This window comes from Dermacentor andersoni, chromosome 8, assembly GCF_023375885.2.
Source record: "Dermacentor andersoni chromosome 8, qqDerAnde1_hic_scaffold, whole genome shotgun sequence".
In the NCBI taxonomy this organism is placed as follows: domain Eukaryota; kingdom Metazoa; phylum Arthropoda; class Arachnida; order Ixodida; family Ixodidae; genus Dermacentor; species Dermacentor andersoni.
The window spans coordinates 133,391,207-133,405,322 of NC_092821.1; the positions used below are offsets into that span (position 1 = coordinate 133,391,207).

The 14,116-nt window shown below is 47.8% G+C and overlaps 1 protein-coding gene across 2 annotated transcripts in view; it reads left to right on the forward strand.

Moving 5' to 3' along the window:
* LOC126525724 (regulator of G-protein signaling 7-like) overlaps positions 1-14,116 on the forward strand; it is a 38,926-nt gene extending 24,810 nt beyond the window's left edge. The window contains exons 12-15 of one of the 2 annotated variants that reach the window (XM_050173644.3): positions 482-685; positions 1,732-1,965; positions 2,515-2,931; positions 6,725-14,116. In XM_050173644.3, coding sequence (XP_050029601.1) covers positions 482-685; positions 1,732-1,965; positions 2,515-2,931; positions 6,725-6,944 — 1,075 coding nt within the window. In that variant the 3' untranslated portion in view covers positions 6,945-14,116. Of the gene's footprint in view, positions 1-481; positions 686-1,731; positions 1,966-2,514; positions 2,982-6,724 lie in introns of both variants that reach the window. The other variant, XM_050173645.3, reaches the window with a different exon arrangement.

Genomic DNA, 14,116 nt, shown 5'->3' on the forward strand with positions numbered 1-14,116 from the left:
GTGCCGACTAGGTGTCATAAAAGCGTATGGTAATAAAAGGAACCACCCTCCTAACGTTGTTAACAAAAGCCTGCTGAAACTAAGTATATATTCTGAAATGTAATTTAATACTTCGCTTTGAGTTACGCTGGTGCGCTACGCTGGTGTGTTGCGGCGAAGTTCAACAGAATTCTGAAGGAGCACCGTCCAAATTTCCTAGGTAGGGATAATATAGTTCACACTAAGAGAAAAAGAAACTGTAGCTGGGCAGACCATGTAATGCCTGGGGCACATAACTGGTGGATTGATAGAGTTACATATTGGGCGCCGAGAGAAGGAAATCGCAGTCGAGGACGGCAGCTAATTTAGGTGGTGTGATGAAAATGAAGAAATTCGCCGTCATATTGAGACCGGGTCTCTTCACTCATGTGTTATTCCGTTTAACGATGGACCTCACTGCACCTCTTCAATATTGATTTTTCTTTTGTCCGCGCACTTGCAGGGCAGAGGTGCCCACGGAACGGCGCCTGCAGCGGTGGAACCTGTCTCTGGAGGAGCTCCTGGCGGACCCGATGGGTGCTCACGAGTTCGAACAGTATCTGCGGACCGAGTACAGCCACGAGAACATACTCTTCTGGAAGGCCGTCCAGGACCTGCGACACGGATCGCAGCAGGACATGCCACGCAAGGTGGCCGCCATCTACGAGTGAGTGCCTGATGCCACACTTTACGGGACGCTTGAGTGGGGGCCCGTAAATGGTGGGGTGGCCACATTCCTTTAAGACCGAAGCATCGTGTTGAGTTCTGAGTGTGCTGTCTCTGTTGGCGCTTCATCTTTTGAAAGCTATGGACCAACTAGCTACACAACGTGTTCTACTGTTAAAGCACTGTTTATGGTTTATCGATGTAGGCTAAGCTATGCTTTTCCACACTGTACGAGCGGAGGTTAGGTACTGTCACATTTAGCTACGCGCTTTCTTTGATCCTCTTCGTCACCGGTGGTGCAGCTGTTCTTTTTTTCACAAGTTTCACGACGTCTGGCTCGCTCTTGGCCTCTGTGTCTTTGAACATTGCTCCCATTTCAAGTGTTGGACACGGAGGCGTGGCAATAACAAGTTTTTTTCTGTTGTGTGTTCTTGAGCCTAGCCGTTGTGTCTTCGCTGTTTTGCCACCGCACGGTGTGAATCACACTTGTATATAGCGGTCAGTATCCCTGTCCAGTCACCATCTTTCACGAAACTAGTTACAGGCCACCGTCGCAATAAGACAACGCGTGGTCATGCGGCATGCTCGGTCTACGCGGTATACAACAAACAAACAAACAAACAAACAAACAAACAAACAAACAAACAAACAAACAAACAAACAAACAAACAAACAAACAAACAAACAAACAAACAAACAAACAGACAAACAGACAGAGACAGACAGACAGACAGACAGACAGACAGACAGACAGACAGACAGACAGACAGACAGACAGACAGACAGACAGACAGACTTAGCAGCTACCGCTCGCGTAGTTAGCATCCAGCCGCTCGAGCACTTCAGACAAATGTAATTCATACGGCGCTTTCTTGCAGAGACGAAGGATAAACGAAATTTTAGATTTCAACGTTATCCACGTTTCAATGCCGTCAAGTGTCAAAACAAGTGACTATGACGACGAATTGAGGACCGAATTTCAGAAGTCCAGCACATTGACCGCCTTTGTTGTCGCTGTCACCGCTATTCGCTCTCTCCCCTTCGCAGAGAGTTCCTGTGTCGGGGCTCCCCGTGCGAGGTGAACCTGGACAGCGAGACACTGGAGCGCACGCAGCAGGAGGTGCACGAGCGGCCCACCCGGTTCAGCCTGGACGCCGCGCAGCACCACGTGTTCGCCCTGATGAAGAAGGACACGTACACGCGTTTCACGCGCTCCGAGCACTTCCGCCGACTGATGGCCAAAGCGCAAGCGCTGCAGCAGGCACAGGGACAGAGAAAGAGGTGCGCTTCTGCAACGGCCCACAACAATCCGCTGGCTTTTGCGTTCCTCATTCGAGCCACGGTTTGTCGGGCTTTGCCAAAGAAAGTTTCCATGAGCTTTAAGTTCCATAACAAATAAACAAGAAGCGTGAGAAAAATACGGCCCACTTGTTACACGTTACGAAGCACAACTTAATTTTAGATTTTCAAGGGAAGCTGCGCGTGGTTCTTGCATTCTGTGTCACATGATTTGTGTTCTGGGCAAGCCGAAACAACGGCAGCGTTAGCTTGTAACTGAACATGCACTGGAAAGCCCTCACCTTGTCTTGATGTATGACTTGACGCACGCATGCGTGACTGTCTGACAAAGCGGGAGTTACCCAGCGCGTGTTTAGTTGCAAGTTAGCCCTCGTGCTGTTTTGTCTTGCTTGCTTTTTCTTGTGTATCGCGTTGTTTTGTCATTGACAATGTATTGACGTTCATCGTGCGCGCGTGAGACACACGTGGTGCGCAGATTCTTCCAAAACATTCCCGTTTTCCAAACACTTCCAAAACACTTCCCGTGCGCAGATTCTTCCACTTCGGCTCGAGCACCAAGAAGAAGACGTCCGTGTGCGGCCCTTTGGTCGGCACGCTACCGACAAACTTCGGCGGCGTCGCCGGCGTCACCGGCAACTCCCTTGTCAACGTGGGCGCCTCCACGAGCGCGGCGGGGGTCGCTGGCGTCTCGGGCGGCGCGGCGGGCGCCATGATGGTCTCCGGCATCGTGGCCTCGGCGACCTCGCCGACGGCGACGAGGCCCTCGGGCCGCCCCCTGTCCGGGAGCACGGTGGACCTGCGCAACACCTCCGAGCGGCGCGACGACGTGTCCAGCGCCGTGGGGGGCGCTACGGGCGGCTTCAGCGGTCGCCACTCGCACTCCACCAGCGACCTGCACAAGCTGGAGGCCCCCTCGTCTTGCTCGCCGCACGGACACGTCGTGGCCAGGTGAAAGGGCGGCCGCCTCTGCGACAGAGACACACACACGTCCTGGCCGGGTACGCGTGGCTGCTCGGAGCTTGACCTGGCGACGATGGCGGCCATGCGTATACGTAGAGGCGCGAACACACACAGTGCCAGAACTCGGGTTGCTCGGTACATGCCAGGAACGGGTGGCAGGATCTTGCTCGGGAGACTGGCAATGGGTATAACACGGGGAAGGCGGGAGATGGAAATTCAAGACGATGAACAAAACAAAAACAAGGTGAAAGCAGGAGCCAGCGTTTCGACAAGTGGGCTTGCCTTCTTCGAGGCGACATATGCGCCTTGAAGTCGATAAGCCCACTTGTCGAAACATTGACTTCTGCTTTCACCTTGTTCTCGTTTTGCTCATCGTCTAGGAATAGGGATATGGCGTAAACGTGGGCAAGCTTGTGAAAAATCATAGCTTATGACTGGCAGCACGACATATAAGACGAACGAAAGAAGAGATACGAAAAAAATAGCCTGGACTTAAGCGATGTATTCCCAGCCAAAATGTTCGTTGAAAATTCTCACATATACGGCTAGCAGCAACAGAACATAAAATGTAAGATGATTGACAAAAGTAAATTGAAAACCCAAAGCTATAGCGAAACAGCGACAGAGCATGGTAAAATAGACAAGGTTAAAAACCATCATCAGTAACAAACTAACAAAAGTTAAGTAAAGAAATAATAATAAAAATATAATGTTTATTCATTCTAGGGCGCAAGCGTCGTTTAGGTAATCAAATTCCTTGGCCGTAAGGGTCACAGAATTCTATGGTAATCTGTTGATACGAAACGCTTCAATTAACATTTTTTGTTAGTTTCTTACGATGACGTGAGAGGATGAGTGTGTCATGGGGGATGGGACTGCGACCATATGCACGACAGTGGTTGTGAGTACACCACATGTGCGGTCCATTTCCTTCATCTGTCCTCTTTTTACGTCGCACTGCTCAGGCATAACTATGACTAGCAATGAGCCTGGCATTGTGTCTAAAGCCTCCAAAGAGCAACGGTCATCTTCAATGTGCGCACCTTCGCGGTGGCTTAAGCCTCGCATGAGCACAGAGTAGCATGGAGTGCATAGGAGCTGAAGTAGACCAACAGCATAGACTCGCGACTCTACACCAGCTTGGGTCATGCATTCGGTGTCCTGGGGCCTTCTGGTAGGCAACAGAGCTAGGGAAATATTCTAGCGCCTTTTTTTAATGAACACTGCGCATGCGATCATTTAACATGCTACAACAAGTAGAATCACTTGCCAGGGACACAAAAAATTGAAGGTGGGCTTTTTTACAATGTTCATGTTTTTTCGCACCACGGTTTGCCACAAGGAATGTTACGGTCAGCGTGCGTTCATTTTCTGCTACAACGCAAAGCAGTGTCATGTGCAAAGGCGTAGCACCACAGACACATGCATAGACACTGATGGGCGCGCTGTCCTCTTTTTGCTGAGCGCGAGGTCGTGTGTTTGATGCTCTCTCACTGAAGCCGCATTTATATGGTTATGGAAGGACGAAGGGCCACTGTACTGAAAATTCGCTGCTCGTTGAATAACGTCAGCCAGTCTAAAGCGAGAAAGGCGACAACTGTTGGCCACCCTTATGTGATGGAGGAAATATGATTGAAGCGGTGGCCCAGTGGTCAAGCATCCGCCTCGTATGCGCGAGGTACTGGGTTGAAATCCCGGTGGAGCCAGAAATCCACCGGATTTTCTAATGGAGCGAGATTTTCCCGGCTTAGTGCTTGGTTACTTGTGGGGTTTCTGTCTCGATACGGGGCGTTATAGAGGTTTCGAGTCTATAAACGTTTGTTTATGGTCGTTAAGTGACAATTTCGTCTCGAAGCTATGATGATTATTTTTTACGCAAGAGCCCTCAAAGTAATTTTATGAAACTACGTACCTATACTGACTAAACCATGGCAGCAGGATAGCTTTTTCGCTAAATAATTTCCGATTGCTCCTAAACCTTTTGCTCTTTACATGGTGGTGCGGCAAGGCCTGAGCTAGGGCAGTTTATTTTCCCATTTTGCAGCAGTATGAGAGAATAGATTTGTCCACAGTACTATTACCAGCCTGACCGCCAAGTTGTCCCTTTAGCACTATGCTTTCATAACAATATCTGTATTAACAAGATATCATTAGCCATGACGGGCGCTTTTCCATTAAAATTTTCCGCATGTAGTGTCATCAAAGATTCCTTGGTAGAATTCGGAAACTTTACAGTGATGTTTAAAGAGGATTTGAGGTTTAATGAAAGACGTAGAGAACTTGAAATGAGTCACCGTGAGCCTCCTCGTTTATTGCAAGTGACAATTTATTGCATGCCAAAGGTAAAGCAGAGGATGCGTTCGTGTAAGCCTTTTGATGCACGGCTTGGCTATGGTGAGGAATACTTCTTAACCTTTGGCAAAGTACTTGCTCCCTTCACACTTTATACGCATACAATCAATGCCTTCAGTTTACAGCCATGGATGCCATGCGGGTTCCTTTACGATTTGGGTTGTTCCTAACAAGTTCTACGTTGTTCTTCAGAAACCGATCAGATTGTTCAAACTGCCAGCATGTTGGTGAATCGTTACGATGGCGCATTGAATTGGTATCGGCAAACGTTTTGTTTTTACACTCTACGAGCGGGTAATAGTAGGAGAACATCTGATCAGAAAATATCGCGTCGCTTTGCTGCGCGTTCATAATGCGATTAGCATTCTTGGAATACTTCACCTACTTTCTGGTAGCTGTGTCACTAGCCACATTCCCACCACATTGAGTCAGTGGGTAGTCCATGTTTTTCACCTACTTTCTGGTGGCTGAGCCTCTAACCCTATTCGCACCAAATTGAGTGACTGGGTAGTCCATGTTTCACCTACTTTCTGGTAGCTGTGTCGCTAGCCACATTCCCACCAAATTGAGTGACTGGGTAGTCCATGTTTCACCTACTTTCTGGTAGCTGTGTCTCTAACCACATTCCCACCAAATTGAGCCACTGGGTAGTCCATGTTTCACCTACTTTCTGGTAGCTGTGTCTCTAACCACATTCCCACCAAATTGAGCCACTGGGTAGTCCATGTTTCACCTACTTTCTGGTAGCTGTGTCTCTAACCACAGTCCCACCAAATTGAGTTACCGGGTAATCTATGTTTCACCTACCTTCTGGTAGCTGTGTCTCTAACCACAGTCCCACCAAATTGAGTTACCGGGTAGTCCAGGTTTCACCTACTTTCTGGTAGCTGTCTCTAACCACAGTCCCACCAAATTGTGTAACCGGGTAGTCCATGTTTCACCTGCTTTCTGGTAGCTGTGTCTCTAGCCACATTCCCACCAAATTGAGTCACTGGGTAGTCCATGTTACAATGGATACAGCGTCAGAAAAACGCGAGATATTTACAAGTCAGTGATTTCACAGGAGGACGGTGACTTGAACGATAAACTGTGGCCCAACAGGGGGAGCTCAGACTAATCTAATCATTAGCCAATTAGCCCGACATTCAATGCCTACCAGAGCGAACATTTCGACAAGAACGCTTATGTTCGTCAAAGCAGCACTGACAAAGACACGTCGCATTGCCGAAACGTTGGCTCCCAAGGTATTTATGGTTTCAGCACTGTTTATCGCCACTTAAAGATCTTTCAAAGACAACCGTTTGATTCGAGACCTGAGCACTGCGTTCGTCACGGCGAGCTCAACGAACGTGTCGCTTCTCGCGCCCTTCGAGATGCCGTGGCGCCGCGTCCGAGCACCAAATGACCGCCTCGCTGTCCTTCCGCGCAGGTTTTCGTGGGGCTCTCGAGAACCGATGGACGAGGACGCAGATTCGAGCACCCTCAAGGTTCCGCGCTGGAGTCATCGAGCGAGCGATCCAGAGGCCCTCTTGCCGCAGCTCGGCTTACACATGGACAACTGGGATCGTTCGTCGCTCCGCAAGGACGACATCCAGGAAGCGACGACTCCGTCGTCGGCTGAGCCGTCGCCGACGACGACTCAGCCGTGAAAGAACGAACTCCAGCGAGGCCAGAGAAGGACAAGAAAAAAGAAAGAAAGCACGACAGAACAGCCGGAACTGTCTCTCGGAGATAGTGTTGCTGTCCATACGACGGGAGCCGAAAACGTCCTCGGGCATTGAGACCGCTGTCTCCATTCTTCGCTGCCACCGCTGTGTGCCGTATCGTGTTCGTTTGGAACAGTGACGTCTCTCGATACCGTTGTTCGACGATGCTGGCACTGCGCTGACGCTGTTGGTGTTGACTTCACGATGTTGAGGAGCGTGTGTGGCGAAGTGTCCCCGCGTCTCCTTACTGTGACAAACCGTTATAGTGTCCTTGACTCTTTCTTTTTTTTTCATTCCTGTTTGTTGCTTTATAGGGTGCTTCAATGTGGCTCTTCCTTTTTTGCGCTGCCGCGTGATTGGGAGCGGTAGATTTGTCCGCCTAACCAAAAAAAAAAGATAGCAAGCGGCGAAAGAAAGTGCTTGAGTGATAAATTATGTCAGGTACACTACGTGCATATATAGAGAGTTCCCTGGTAGGTGAATATTTTTGGCTGGTCATGGTTAGCATACCGAGAATATGTTGAAACGTACCCGCAAAGGTTGAAAGGGACAAAAAAAACTTAAACTAATTGTCACGATAACGCTATCGTTAAGCGGACGCAAGATACAGCTGTGAAATCTTTTGCTAGACAAAGAAGTCCACGGCTGGGAACTTGAGATGGTTAACTTTGTTGATCACAAAAGCGTTGTGACCACATGGACGTTGTTGAAAAAGAAAAGCTGATAGACGCCAAGTGCTAGAATTTTGATGGAATTGAGGAAGGATGGTTCCTGGCGCCTTGATTTTGTGAATTAGAGCTAAGGGAAGAAGCATCACTTCTGTGAAGGAAAGCTTGATCTGATTGTTAGAATAATGCGAACACGACAAGAAGGAAACGAAACACTGCGACCTGATGAGTACTCAAAGTTGTAGTAGAAGCACAGCTTCGTTGTGATTTGGCGCTGGGCGCTTTCAGTGTATACAATTGTCTTTCGCTCGATCGACGGCGGATTCCCCAAGACCGTTTGCTTGGGCAGAGGTTATCAGTTAAACGGTTTTAGAAGGAAAGGCAGTACATCGAGAACTGTCTCCAGGTCACCAATCCTGCTCAAGGTGGTCCGAGCCTTTTTTGTTCTTATTTTCTTATACGGTGGGTCCCACATAGATCTCGACGTTCAATTTAACATTTTCCGCTGTCTTTTTACAGTCCTTTTGTTGCGTTTTACACAAAAACTGTCTTTACGTACTGTCCCAGTTCATCAGATTTTTCGGGTGGGAGAAACTTTATTGAGGCTACAAAACTGTAACGAAATGTCCATAATAACATAATATACGGGTTAAAATAGTTCGTGCCATCCGTTCGGGCCGCTAGCGCGCACATAAAAAAAAAGATTGCACTTTCTTCTGCGGTCACTGATACCTAAATGCCAAACCTCGCAAAGTTCCTTTAAAAGCTTTCGAGTCTTCCTGCCAGCAGAGAATGGCAGCGTTTATGGAGGGTGATGGAGGAGTGGACTCTTTGTCAGAAGTTCTGGAGCCAGCTGCAATGTAATCTCAGGAGTAAACGCGGCCTGTTGCACTTCGCTAAGCCACGCTAATAGGCCCTGCTCAGGGCGCATGATTCAAGGAGTGGGACAACCATAATGACCAATCAGGATCATCAGTCTGTGTCACTGATACAGAAAGAAGTGCCAAGAAGTCCTCGCTTATGTGTTGGTTTTGCGGAGCGCTGTTCGTGCGGCATGAACTCTAGGCTTTCTTTCAAAGCTTCGGGCACCTGCGCCTGCTAATTTTACAGGCTGAGCGGCACGAAAGTCATTTGAGGCAAAGTATTTAGGAAATTGTTAGAATGTTAATTGTTTACGCCGCCGTGACTTGCAGTGCAGCTGTTCGTTCGAAAGCTTATGTGACCGAATGCCCATCACAATTTACGTGCGAAATGGATCGCAAAGCACTGCATATTTCCTCCCACTGTGGTGCAACAGCAAATGAATGTCACACCGTTAAGCATTTCCTTCGCTCGCAACTTGGAAGCATTGCAAGTGCAGTACTTGAGGAGATACAGATATCGAGGACATGCAGAGACTGCCATATAAGATTTCAAGCACAGATAAATGATATACAGCACAATAAATGAAATACAATTAGCCGCTTCTGACCCCTTGTGGTAGTATTAGTGGAAACGGCGAGTTGGCTCGTGAACTTTTGGCAGAGAGCTCGCGAATCCGTAGCGTTGCGTCTCAAAACTTCCATCCTGCCAGTCGCTTCGGCGTGGACCCTGCAGATCTGACCCGCGTACGCGGTCTTAGCAGGTCAAAGCTCCACGCCCGTCTAGAGCGCTCCAGCTCAGACTCAAGTAACGTCTTCGGACCTCGCAGACGTCTCTATATCGCCATAATATAGAAAGTATAAAATATATGTTGGGCAGGTTTAGGCCACTCTCGCGTTGCGCACAGTGTCAGCCGTAGTGCAGTGTGTTCTTTTTTGCAGCGGGCTCGACAAAGAGGGGGGAGGGGCGCTTTGAATGTTACGTGCGCATGCGCGAGGCAGTTGTTCGTATAGACAAGGCACGCTGTTTAACGACTCACACGAAACGTAGTTTCGTTTTACTCAAGGCCACGTCCAACAATCAGTGTTCAGGGAAATAACAAAGTCCGCCAACTTGGTCGCCGGAGTAACGAAGTGGGTCGCTTACATGTATAGGCGGTGGAGAGAAGATCGTTTAGTATTTGGCTAGCTGCTAGAATTCGCAGGTTCCTGAGTGGTGTACAGTCTTTTGGATCTTCGTGTACAGTAGGGGTCAAAAGTAAGCATGCCGTGTCGGACCCTGAACCGGCGTCTCGAAGCCACAGCGCGTCAACCTTGACACTATGGTGGCAATCTCTGTATTCCGTTGTCAAACTGTGGCTCTCCGAAGCTCTACATAGCAAGAAAGTTAGCCTGTTGCTCTCTCGGCTTTCTGAAACTTCGGAATCCCTCAAAGGCGCGTGAAGTTCAGGGATATTGCCTGGCGACTGCCACAGTCTGGCACGCACTGTCTTGAGAGTGATCGACAAAGGCTGTGCATAGCCAGGTGCGCTGCCTTTCTATTGGAAAGCTATATTCGCGTAGGAAACACGCATTCGAAAGCAGGTACAGGTGCGGACAAAAGTAGCTGGAGCATGGGAACAGCGGCCAAACTACTCATTCGATCACGCTTACGCGCAGGCTCGCCCAAATAGCCAGTTCACATAGTTCAACCTGTTTTCTCAACCGTGGATCGCAGCGTCATTCGAAGCTTCTGCGGCTGTACACTCGCCAGTGGGACGGCGTTGATAGCATGACAGGGCATATAATGAGGAGGGAAGATAACCGGTGGTCATTAAGGGTTACGTACTGGATCCCAAGAGAAGGGAAGCGTAGCAGGGGGGCGGCAGAAAGTTAGGTTGATGGATGAGATTAAGCAGTTTGCAGGGACAACATGGCCACAATTAGCACATGACCGGGGTAGTTGGAGAAGTGTGGGAGAGGCCCTTGCTCTGCAGTGGGCGTATCCAGGCTGATGATGATGAAGATGACACACACACCCTTGACACGGGCGAGGGAAGCATAAGGAGCCTAAATGTTTTAAGACATGCATGCAGGCTTTCGAGCGTAGCTTCGGGTGCTACCAGCACCATCCCGCTAGGGATTTTTCAGCCGAAGGAGCTGCAAACTACGCCCCGATCCACGGTTGAAGAAACGTATCCAGAGATGAGAAATGGCAATCAGCGCCGGGCTGGCGTGCATGCGTTATCAGATTTCAAGCTTCCCCCTCACGTTGCTAGAGGGCGCTGCGACGAAGTCCGGTTTAGTTCGACCACAGCTTCCGTGTTCCAATCACTTCTGTGCTTACATTTCAGTCATCGGCTTTTTTTATTTCTTTTCTTTTTTTGTGGAAACAGCGCAAGGTCATGTTTTGCGCCCATCAATGCCTACACGAAGAAGATCGCTTATTTAGCCATTTAGACCTCGCCGTAAGCGGGTGTTACTCGCGATGTTAACCCCCCGATGGCATCTCGGCACGATTCTTAAAGTCTCGCACTTACATGTCGAGAAGTGCAATCGAATGGCGCTCGCTTAACTCGCCACCGAAAAAAAAAACTATAGGTCCCATCTAGTTGAGAACGTTGAGGCACCCTTCTTAGGCTGATGACCTTGTGTCCAGACGAGATAAACAAAATACAAGGAAGGAAACAGTATGAGAGGTCATGTGATATTTTCTAGGTACTCTAGGATTGTAGCAGTTGAAAATTGCTTAACCGCGGATGGGTGTAACGTTTTTTTTCCGCAACACACGCACACACACACACACGAACATAGACACGTACAAACACAGATAGACAGGCACGGAACAGACGAGGACGCTGTATAGATCGTCGCGCAGTTTCGCGTTGAAGTCGTCGTTCAACTCTTGCCGTGACTCGGCAAAATCTCGGGTTAACCGAAGCAGACGAAGCTTTGCGAATACTGCGTGTGTTAAAAATATGTCGCCGGTGTCTATTTTTTTGTTTTATTATAAATGGAGTGTGTTTCAGAGAAATATAGGGAGATGTTTATTCTTGCTTCGTGGGTTAGAGGGGCAGGGTGCGAGCGATGTGATATTGAGAGCCGTGACGGAAAATGTCCCGCGTTGTTGTGTTTTCTTGCCTTCAACACGCTGACGGGCGCCCCGTGAGAACTCTTGTGCCGGCACGCTTAAATTTCAAGTTTTCGTCTTCGGATGACGTCAAGGGACTTCAGCTTAAGAATTATTTTCCTCCAGCGCAAACTTCTGCTAGGTCTCAACGCGACGTTCTTCCAAACGATATGTTAAAGGGACATTAATGTGACAGAATATTCTGAGCTGAATTAGTAAACTACCGTCCCACAATAAAAAAATAAAGGAAGAGCCTACTCTTACCGTTTGAGGAAGCTTGATGAGCTAGAATACGCGCAAGTGAAGAACAGGTGGCGACCCCACCGCGAAATTTCCGCATCAGCTTCCCATGACGTCATCGATTTTAGCGCGTCTACTCGAGCCTAGTTTATTTGCTATAGCTAGATATACACTGGCATTCTTTTCTAAAAGAACCAAGGACTGAACTGAGCAAGCTTCAACAACTTTCATTGAGCCGATAGAGTGCAGCTACAAAAGAAATATTTATTCTTTGATATTTGTGACGTCACACTGAAGTAGCGGCGCTGGTGTTCGGGGTACGAAGTAAAAAAATATGAGACATTTACCGTCACTTTTTTTTTTCTCGTGATAGGATACCTTGTGCCGCGAACTTAACAAATGAATTAGTTTTGAAAGATTATACTTTATTCGAGTAAATTGATTTAGTGTTTCTCGTTAGCTTTCATTTAAGAATCCGCGAAAATGCACACAGCGTGACGAAAGTCTGTTATTTGCGTTGTTCCTTTCTCTGTTTTATATTTTCACGTAGAAACGAAGTTCCAAAGCATACCTTGGTTCCCTAAGCAACGTTGGCTCTTTCATTCGCAGTGCCGTGACGAACTCTTTATACAGACCCGTATACGTTTAAAGGCAGCTCCAACTTAGTATTCAAACAAACGTAACCTGGAAGTGTCGTCAATTTCATGCACACAAGAAAAGAAGTGCTCGATGCGGCACGCTAACTAGATCACCAGTGGCAAAAAAACAAAACAAAACAAAGATTATAGTTGATGCCTTCGTGTCAGAAACGAGCTGTAATAACTACAGAAATGCTAGTTTGGTGTCGTCTTTAACACTAGACTGTACTGTACAGCTCTCTTCATGCTTTTACTGCTTCATACTTAGCAGGCAACACTACAAAGAAAAGAGAGAGACTTCTCTCACTGCTCGGGGCATCCGCGACCATTTACCGCCGATACAGCGGAGGGACACGTTCCCGGCGACCAGTGGCCGTGCCACACCAGTTGCGCTTGCGATTGAAAACGTAGTGCATCGCATATTGGAAGCGCAAAGTTGCGCAAATAAAAACGTGATTTGGCGTAACCTTATGTGCGCAAGCTGTAGTCGATGAATAAGTGGTGGCCACTGAACCGAGTCGAGGTGAAAAAAAGGACCCAGAGACGTTTCGGAGCACGCACGTGTTTCTTGGTCACATAAATGAAATTAAGCGTTACTAAGGTATCCGTAATGTTAAGTGTGACCAAGGAACTGGTTCGGGCACCGAAGTGTCGCTTCTGTTGTTCACTCTGACTTGGCCTGTGATCGCAACTTCTTCATCATCATGTTGTTACCTTACCAGACACATCTGCATCGAAGCCTTGATTACAAGCTGTATTTGTAATATATGAAGCATCTAAACGGTAGAGGGCGTCGCAGGTAAAAATAACAAGAAGAAAACAACAGCACTGCTAAACTCGCGGAGTAAGCCTACTACAACCGTATTACTGGTCTAGCTTCCGTAGCGTTTCCTGCTAAGTATGAAGCAGAGTATACACTATGAAACTTCTGATTAGTCTCTTTGCCTTGGTGACCGAAGGTTATTTCACTGCTGATGTGAATCATTCTTTTTTTTTTGCCTCTGTTAGGCCAAACATTGTTAGTGAAAACAGAGACAGACTCGTGTGACTGAAGAACAGATAAAGTAGAGAGGTGTGGATGTCGATAGCTGTCGAAGTCTCGGGACAAGTGGCCGCATGCCGTAATGCCTTTGGAGTTTGTTGAATAATTATAGTATATTAAGAAAAGAAAAGACAACGTTTCGCGGAAGTGATTCCAATTTTTTTTTCTTTCCATGGCGCCCGTCTCATCCAAGTTCAGCTTTGGGGCTTCCCTTTTTTGCCTTTTTTGTTTCTCGCCTGTATAGTGCTAACGATTCGTGCGAGTAAAAAAAAGAAGAAGAACATTTACATCGTCGGTTAACCACGTGGAAGTTGAAGCCGAAGACAACATTAAAGATGAAGACAAAAGTGGAAGGTAGAAACAAGGATTAAAAAAAAAAAAGGAAAGCACTCACACCGAGCGTGCAAGTGTTGTGCGCGCGCCCCGAAGCCCGCGTTTTTACCTCTTTATCTTTTTTTGCCGTTCATTCTTCCACCATAGGTGTGTGAACGCAGGACTTTCGCCAGATGGTGTACCAAACTTATAGGAGTATATTAAAATTTCTTTCTCCACCGTGGA